Source organism: Oncorhynchus nerka, linkage group LG14, assembly GCF_034236695.1.
Source record: "Oncorhynchus nerka isolate Pitt River linkage group LG14, Oner_Uvic_2.0, whole genome shotgun sequence".
NCBI classification, from domain to species: domain Eukaryota; kingdom Metazoa; phylum Chordata; class Actinopteri; order Salmoniformes; family Salmonidae; genus Oncorhynchus; species Oncorhynchus nerka.
This window is the reverse complement of record NC_088409.1, coordinates 25,029,059-25,038,458: the sequence shown is the minus strand read 5'-3', so window position 1 is coordinate 25,038,458 and position 9,400 is coordinate 25,029,059. Positions and strand designations below refer to the sequence as shown.

General features: G+C 43.8%; 1 protein-coding gene across 2 annotated transcripts in view; it reads left to right on the top strand.

The window, feature by feature from the left end:
- dap3 (death associated protein 3) overlaps window positions 1-8,864 on the top strand; it is an 11,536-nt gene extending 2,672 nt beyond the window's left edge. For both annotated transcript variants that reach the window (XM_029652031.2, XM_065027827.1), the window contains 11 exons: window positions 3,080-3,193; window positions 3,282-3,383; window positions 3,499-3,607; window positions 5,300-5,392; window positions 5,480-5,610; window positions 6,739-6,819; window positions 7,386-7,550; window positions 7,759-7,818; window positions 7,901-7,990; window positions 8,202-8,319; window positions 8,402-8,864. In XM_029652031.2, coding sequence (XP_029507891.1) covers window positions 3,080-3,193; window positions 3,282-3,383; window positions 3,499-3,607; window positions 5,300-5,392; window positions 5,480-5,610; window positions 6,739-6,819; window positions 7,386-7,550; window positions 7,759-7,818; window positions 7,901-7,990; window positions 8,202-8,319; window positions 8,402-8,487 — 1,149 coding nt within the window. In that variant the 3' untranslated portion in view covers window positions 8,488-8,864. The remainder of the gene's footprint in view (window positions 1-3,079; window positions 3,194-3,281; window positions 3,384-3,498; window positions 3,608-5,299; window positions 5,393-5,479; window positions 5,611-6,738; window positions 6,820-7,385; window positions 7,551-7,758; window positions 7,819-7,900; window positions 7,991-8,201; window positions 8,320-8,401) is intronic.
- The last annotated feature ends 536 nt before the right edge of the window (window positions 8,865-9,400 follow it).

Sequence of the window (9,400 nt, the reverse complement as noted above, 5' to 3'; positions counted from 1 at the left end):
CATTTGACTTGTACTATATACATATACACTTGTACTGTGTGTGTGTGTGTGTACACATACATACATACATACTTTTTGCCTCACTGTATGTATGTATTTAGTCAGCCACCAATTGTGCAAGTTCACCCACTTAAAAAGATGAGAGGCCTGTAATTTTCATCATAGGTACACTTCATAGGTACAATACTTATTTTCCACCATAATTTGCAAATCAATTCATAAAAAATCCTACAATGTGATTTTCTGGATTTATTTGTCTAATTTTGTCTGTCATAGTTGAAGTGTACCTATGATGAAAATTACAGGCCTCATCTTTTTAAGTGGGAGAACTTGCACAATTGGTGGCTGACTAAATACTTTTTCCCCCCACTGTATATTGTTAAGCACCTTTTTATAGGGTTAGTATTCCCACATTATAGCGCGTGTTTACAGAAGACCCGGACCGGACCACCTGTGCTGTTTAGTATGCTCTGATCCCCTGTGTGTAATGGAAGAAGGCTGCTAGAAACGTGTTGTCACTGAAAAATACTGCATCTGTGATAAAGCCGGTGCAGCTGCCCACTGCACTGAGGCTAGGAAACACTGTCACCACCGATAAATCCATGATAATTGAGAATTTCAATGAGCATTGTTCTAGGGTTGGCCGTGCTTTCCACCTGGCTACTCCTACCCGGGTCAACAGCCTTGCACCCCAACAGCAACTTGCCCAAGCTTCCCCATTTCTCATTCACCCAAATCCAGACAGCTGATGTTCTGAAAGAGCTGCAAAATCTGGACCCCTACAAATCAGCCGGGCTAGACCGTCTGGACCCTCTCTAAAATTATGTTGAAATTGTTGCGAACCCCTATTACTAGCCTGTTCAACCTCTATTTTGTATCGTCTGAGATCCCCAAAGATTGAAAAGCTGCCGCGGTCATCCCCCTCTTCAAAGGGGGAGACACACTAGACCCAAATTGCTACAGACCTATATCTATCCTACGCTGCCTTTCTAAGGTCTTCGAAAGCCAAGTTAAACAGATCACCGACCATTTCGAATCCCGATATCATAACCACCATCAATAAGAGACAATACTGTGCAGCTGTATTCATCGACCTGGCCAAGGCTTTCGACTCTGTCAATCACCACATTCTTATCGGCAGACTCAACAGCCTCGGTTTCTCAAATGACTGCCTCGCCTGTTTCACCTACTTCTCAGACAGAGTTGAGTGTGTCAAATCGGAGGGCCTGTTGTCCGGACATCTGGCAGTCTATGGGGGTGCCACAGAGTTCAATTCTCGGGCCGACTCTTTTCTCTGTATACATCAATGATGTCTCTCTTGCTGCTGGTGATTCTCTGATCTACCTCTATGCAGACGACACCATTTGGTATACTTCTGGCCCTTCTTTAGACACTGTGTTAACTAACCTCCAGACGAGCTTCAATGCCATACAACTCCTTCCCTGGCTTCCAACTGCTCTTAAATGCAAGTAAAACTATAAATGCATGCTCTTCAACCGATCGCTGCGCGCATCTGCCCGCCCGTCCAGCATCACTACTTTGGACGGTTCTGACTTAGAATATGTGGACAACTACAAATACCTAGGTGTCTGGTTAGACTGTAAAGTCTCCTTCCAGACTCACATTAAGCATCTCCAATCCAAAATTAAATCTAGAATCGGCTTCCTATTTCGCAACAAAGCATCCTTCACTCACGCTGCCAAACATACCCTCGTAAAACTGACTCCTGCCGATCCTTGACTTCGGCCATGTCATTTACAAATTAGCCTCCAACTCTACTCAGCAAATTGGATGCAGTCTATCACAGTGCCATCCGTTTTGTCACCAAAGCCCCATATACTACCCACCACTGTGACCTGTATGCTCTTGTTGGCTGGCCCTCGCTTCACATTCGTCGCCAAACCCACTGGCTCCAGGTCATCTATAAGCCTTTGCTAGGTAAAGCACCGCCTTATCTCAGCTCACTGGTCACCATAGCAGCACCCACCCGTAGCACGCGCTCCAGCAGGTATAGCTCACTGGTCATCCCCAAAGCTAATTCCTCATTTGACCACCTTCCAGTTCTCTGCTGCCAATGACTGGAACGAACTGCAAAAATCACTGTAGCTGGAGACTCATATCTCCCTCACTAACTTTAAGCACCAGCTATCAGAGCAGATCACTGCACCTGTACATAGCCCATCTGTAAATAGCCCATCCAACTACCTCATCACCCGTACTGTTATTTTTATTTTTTATTTTGCTCCTTTGCACCCCAGTATCTCTACTTGCACATCCATTTTCTGCACATCTATCACTCCAGTGTTTAATTGCTATATTGTAATTATTTCTCCACTATGGCCTATTTATTGCCTTACCTCCCTTATCCTACCCCATTTGCACACACTATACTTTTTTCTATTGTATTATTGACTGCATGTTTGTTTATTCCATATGTAACTCTGTTGTTTGTGTCGCACTGCTTGGCTTTATCTTGGCCAGGTCGCAGTTAAAAATGAGAACTTCTTCTCAGCTAGCCTACCTGGTTAAATAAAGGTGAAATAAAAATGTTAAAAACAATATACAGCAGTGGAGGCCGCTGAGGGGAGGCCGGTTCATAATAATGACTGGAAAGGAGCTAATGGAATGGCATTAAACACATGGAAACCATGTTTTATTTATTTGATACCATTCCACTTATTCCAGCCATTACCACGAGCCTGTCCTCCCCAATTAAGGTGCCACCATCCTCCTGTGGTGTACAGTATGTGATATAAAAGTAAAGAGCTTTATTTTTCTAGTATCGCATTTGAGAATCGATTGGCGTTTAGATGGAGGTTTTGGCTGCATTGGGTTTGTCAGTTTCCATGTGATCAATGCATTTTGAAAAGTCAGCACTATACATATACAGTACATGTCTTTCTGGAGATGTCTTTCTGGTACTAGTAAAAATGTGTTTTGTGCTTCACCACTGTACTGTAGTTCATTCTAACAGTTCTAAATTCTAGAACACTGCTGTGCTTAGGCGTACACGTTTTGGACTATGATAGACGCTCTACACCTGCCTCTTACCTGTGGAATGTGATGATGTCACGGACAGGTAGCGCAGGTGCGGCCGCTCCATGGCAGTGGGTGTGGCCAGCAGCAGGAGGCGGTTGGCATGGAGACGAGACCGGAGACATTCTCCGTCTTCAGAACAAAGGAGAATGACCCGGTAGGTGGAAGAATCAACCACATTTTATTCTGTAGCATGTGGTTATAAGTGTGGAGAGTACTGATGTTTCATCTCCCTCTGTCCCCAGGCCTGTCAGTCAGAACAGCACCTAGGGCAGTACTACACTGTGCCCCCCTCCCACTTCCACACTGTCTTCCCCCATGGCCTGCCTCCACGATACCAACAACAGGTTGTGTGTGTGTGTGTGTGTGTGTGTGTGTGTGTGTGTGTGTGTGTGTGTGTGTGTGTGTGTGTGTGTGTGTGTGTGTATTACAGTATGACTGACTGTCTGTACCCGTGTCCAGGTGAAGACGTTTAACGAGGGCTGTGTGATGGTGAGGCAGCCTGCTCTGGAGCTGATATCTCACCTGAAGAGAGCTGACTACAGCAAGCCCACCCTGCGCTACCTACTCTGTATCCTACCCTACCTAATATACCTGATCACACCTCAGTGTACCTTTACACATTTAATATACAGTCGTGGCCAAAAATGTTGAGAAAGGCACAGATATTAATTTCCACAAAGTTTGCTGCTTCAGTGTCTTTAGATATTTTTGTCAGATGTTACTATGGATACTGAAGTATAATTACAAGCATTTCATACGTGTCAAAGGCTTTTATTGATAATTACATGAAGTTGATGCAAATAGTCAATATTTGCAATGTTGGCCCTTCTTTTTCAAGACCTCTGCAATTCGCCCTGGCATGCTGTCAATTAACTTCTTGCATAATCATAAGCATTGCATAATCAATGCTTGGAGTTTGTCAGAATTTGTGGGGTTTTGTTTGTCCACCTGCCTCTTGAAGATTGACCACAAGTTCTCAATGGGATAAAGGTCTGGGGAGTTTCCCAAAATATCAAGGTTTAGTTCCCCGAGCCGCTTAGTTATCACTTTTGCCTTGTGGCAAGGTGCTCCATCATGCTGGAAAAGGCATTGTTCGTCACCAAACTGTTCCTGGATGGTTGGGTGAAGTTGCTCTCGGAGGATGTGTTGGTACCATTCTTTATTCATGGCTGTGTTCTTAGGCAAAATTGTGAGTGAGCCCACCCCTTGGCTGAGAAGCAACCCCACACATAAATGGTCTGGGAATGCTTTACTGTTGTCATGACACAGGACTGATGGTAGCGCTCACCTTGTCTTCTCTGGACAAGCTTTTTTCCGGATGTCCCAAACAATCGGAAAGGGGATTGATCAGAGAAAATGACTTTACCCCAGTCCTCAGCAGTCCAATCCCTGTACCTTTTGCAGAATATCAGTCTGTCCATTATGTTTTTCCTGAAGAGAAGTGGCTTCTTTGCTGCCCTTCTTGACACCAGGCCATCCTCCAAAAGTCTTCGCCTCACTGTACATACAGATGCACTCACACCTGCCTGCTGCCATTCCTGAGCAAGCTCTGTACTGGTGGTGCCCCGATCCCACAGCTGAATCAACTTTAGGAGACGGTCCTGGCACTTGCTGGACTGTCTCGGGTGCCCAGAATCCTTCTTCACAACAATTGAACCGCTCTCCTTGAAGTTCTTGATCATCCGATAAATGGTTGATTTAGGTGCAATCTTACTTGCAGCAATATCCTTGCCTGTGAAGCCCATTTTGTGCAAAGCAATGATGACGGCACGTGGTTTCTTGCAGGTAAGCATGGTTGACAGAAGAAGAACAATGATTCCAAGCACCACCCTCATTTTGAAGCTTCCAGTCTGTTATTCGAACTCAATCAGCATGACAGAGTGATCTCCAGCCTTGTCCTCGTCAACACTCACACCTGTGTTAAAGAGAGAATCACTAACATGATGTCAGCTGGTCCTTTTGTAGCAGGGCTGAAATGCAGTGGAAATGTTTTTTTTTGTGATTCAGTTCATTTGCATGGCAAAGAGGGACTTTGCAATTCATTTCAATTCATCCGATCACTCTTCATAACATTCTGGAGTATATGCAAATTTACATCATACAAACTGAGGCATAAAACTTTGCGGAAATTAATATTTGTGTCATTCTCAAAACCTTTGGCCACAACTGTACACACAGTCATCCCCGTACCTCTCTGACCAGTGTTGTCTACCTGTATTGTGTTGAATTATGTTGGTGTTGACCTTGACTGGTTGTGTAGATGGGGTGAAGGGCAGTGGGAAGACCATGTCTCTCTGTCATACTGTCCACTACTGCTCCACACAGGGATGGCTGGTACTACACATACCAGATGGTAACACACACACACCCCGACATGGCATACACACAGACACACAAAATAATGATAATAATGATTGTGATAATAATCTCCTCTCTATAGCCCACCTGTGGGTGAAGAACTGTAAGGAGCTGTTGCCCTCCTCCTACCACGCCTCCCGCTTTGACCAGCCAATACAGGCCTCCAACTGGCTACGCAACTTCAGAACCACCAATGAACACTTCCTCTCCAAGGTAGCTCCTCCTCCTCAGATAGATAGTGAGCTCCAGGTACAGTGCCAGTCAAACAAGTTCTCAAAGTGGAAGAAACATTTTATTTTTTAAATAATATTATGATTTGAGTTAATACATGTCAATCACCTTTGGCAGTAATTACAGATGTGAGTCATTCTGGGTAAGTCTCAGAGCTTTGCACACCTGGATTGTACAATATTTGCCTATTATTATTTTAAAAAACATTGTCAAGCTCTGTGAAGTTGGTTGTTGATCATTGCTAGACAGCCATTTTCAAGTATTGCCATAGATTTTCAAGCTGATTGTAAGTCAACACTATAACTAGGCTACTCAGGAACATTCAATGTCATCTTGGTAAGCAATTCCAGTGTATATTTGGCTTTGTTTGTTTCCCAGTGTCTGTTTCATTTTTTCCTTAACTCCAGAGGCCTTGCCGATGACAAGCATACCCATAACATGATGCAGCCCCCACCATTCTTGAAAATATGACATGATACTCAGTGATGTGTTTGTTGTGTTGGATTTACCTCAAACGTAACACAATGTATTCAGGACAAAAAGTTAATTTCATACCACATTTTTTTAGTATTACTTTAGTGCCTTATTGCAAACAGGATGGCTTCCTTCTTTTCACTCTATCAATTATGTTAGTATTGTGAAATAACTACAATGTTGATCCATCCTCCGTTATCTCCTATCCCAGCCTTTAAACTCAAACTTTTTTTAAATCACGATTCGCCTCATGGTGAAATCCCTGAGCGGTTCCTGCCTCTTCGGAAACTACGTTAGGATTGCCGCCTGTATCGTTGTGGCAAAGTGGGTTTCATTTTACACTTTGGTTGGTGCATCAATAATAGCTCCACCATACTCAAAGGGATATTCAATATCTGTTTTATTTGTATATTTACCCAACTACCAATAGGTGCCCTTTGTGAACCATAGGAAAAGCTCCCTGGCCTTTGGTTGAATTTGTGCTTGAAATTCTTTGTTTGACTTAGGAACCTGACTGATAATTGTGTTTGTGGGGTACAGAGATGTCATTTGAAATACTATTGCACACAGTTGTTAAGCATATTTTTACTCCTTGAGGCATCCTGTATTTGTGACTGTCTCCCCTTGTTGTTTTAGATCAAGTTGAGGCAGCGGTACGTGTGGACTAAGAGAGAGAGCACTGAGGAGGGACGGCCACTAGGGGAGCTGGTGGACATGGTGAGTCCAGTGTTATTAAGGCGTCAGCATCCTTCAGTTTGGCCGAACTTGGCTAGGCGAACCGAACGAGTGTGCTCGCATGCTCCCTTAAAAGACCTTCACTTGAAAAATGAGAGTGTTAATAGTGCTGTTTGTCCATTTTTGAGATGCCGTAGTCAGAATTAATCTAAAATAACTTAATCTGTTATGACGTTTTTGCCAAGGAGATCTTAGTCATGCAATTGTATATCTAACTAAGATGTATTGTGCAGTATTTTTCTATGAAAAAATGTGCATGAAAACAAGTAATCTCTTGTTGAATGACAAAGACTATTGCAGAATCCCTACTGTTTACCAATCACCAACGAAGGGGTGTAGACTTCAGCTACCGACTTTGGCTTGCCTCCAGAAAAAAATGAACACAAACAATGTCATAATATATGCTCAAACTGTTCCGACCTGTTTTGGCTGGGAATCATGTGGACGCCTTGCGTCTGGGCTCCAGTTCTGAAACATAAATGGTTCAGTGCACTTCTCTTAAGAATCTCATACCACGTATAATTGTTAAGCTGTGTTTTTCACCCCAGGGAGTGTCTCGTGTGAAGAGCAGCAGTGATGTGGTGGGGGCAGTTCTAAAGGAGCTGAGGCTACAGGCTGGGGGGACAGAGGGGGGCTTCAGGCTGGCTGTGGCTGTTGATGGAGTCAACGGTCTCTGGGGAAGGACCACGCTCAAGAAGGAGGACAAGAGCCCTGTACTTATACACTTATACATTCATTCACCTCACTGTGGATCTATAAAAAATATATGTTGATTTCTATTGCTTCCATTTTTGTCTTTGTAATTTCTGTGTAAAGATTTCTTACTTAACTGACCTGTCTCTTTCTCTCCCCTCCATTTCATCCTCTTTTCCCCTCTCTCTACTTTTTCTGTGTCTCTCTCTCCTCTCCCCTGTCTGTCAGGTGGCTCCAGAGGAGTTGACGTTGGTTCATAACTTGAGGAAGATGATCAACAATGACTGGGTGAGAACTGTGTCTAAAAGACATTAGAAAATTACATGATTGTGATTTACACCTCTGTCCCTCTCTCTCTCTCTCTCCTCAGTGTGGAGGGGCGGTCATCGCCACGCTGTCTCAGACAGGATCTCTCTACGCTCCAAGCTCTGCCTACCTCCCCCAGGAGCTGCTGGGAGAGGTCAGTGGTCATGATTACATCCTGGTTAATGTTATATGTCCAGTCCAAAAACTACCTCTAACCCTTGGTGTCTATTGATCTGGGCTAACAAGGGAATGATCTAGATGTTTTTGGACAAGACCCTTCTGATGTGTTTACATGCATCATCAGTCAAATAGAAACGGAAGTTCACCTATTAAAAACATCCTCATCCTCTGTGTTCCTCCTACAGGAGGGCTTTGACAGCATGGACCCGTTTATCCCAGTACCAGTCTCCCTCTACAGTGAGAAGGAGTTTGAGAGCAGTTACCTCTACTACCTGGACCGCCAATGGCTACAACACCCACACAGTAAGAGATATTCACTTTCACCACTGTTTGTGATGGTTTAGATTATGACATGTTGAACTGATTGAGAGATTTCTCTATAAAGGTCAGACTGAGGAAGGGAAGAAAGAACTGATCTTCCTCAGCAACAGAAACCCTTCTGTACTGGAGAGACTGTGTGCCTTCCTGTAACATCACATGGGCCCACACCCTCCCACTCACACACACCCATAATCATGGACAAACCATAGAGATAGATAGAGGACTCATCTTTATATCTGTGCCTTTACAGCATCTGTGACAGCATGGGCAGCGCCATTGAGACTACAACCCATAGGAATCCCCACTCAGTTGACTACTATAAGATGGTGGAAGCCTTCGATGGTGCTGCCCACGCAATATCAAGGCCACTATCGGCCTCTATCATTCTCTATGGGACAACCGCCAATACAGGCTCATACAAACTGCAATGTTATAATCCATGTATATGTGTGTGTCCCTCCATAAATTATTCTGTTGTGATGCATGATAGTGTGTCTTTTTCATAATAAAAATGTACATGAAAAACAGTCAGATCTCATGTTCTCTTTTATGAGCCAATAAAGCTATTCTCTTCATGGTGAAAAGTTAGTAGTGATGTTTGTCTTTTGAATATAGAGAGTATCTGACACAATGCACTTAATTACAACAAACAACTTCTTTTAAAGTCGATACATTTTTATTGGACCAAATCAAAGGGTTAAAAAGCCTCAAGGCTTTTGAATACAGTTTAGTGGTAGATGTAGACAGGTATGGTCAAGTGAAGATGTTACTCTGCCTCATTACTAGTGTCCTCACGAGAGCACCAGACCACATTTCTGGGACTGTAGAGCATCAGGGCACCTTCGTCAGTGAGGGTGAGGTGACCTCTTTGTGCATTGTTGGGCCGGTCGATGTTACAGTAGACAGGTATGAGGATGCAATGATGTTATGATGTCCAGATCACCTCTCGTTCTTTGTAGAGCTCCAGGGTACCTTTGTCAGTGAGGGTGAGGTGACCTTTTAGTGTATTGTTGCAACGGCCAGTGTTACTTGCCCAAATGGGATGGTCCTGTGTGGTGTAGAT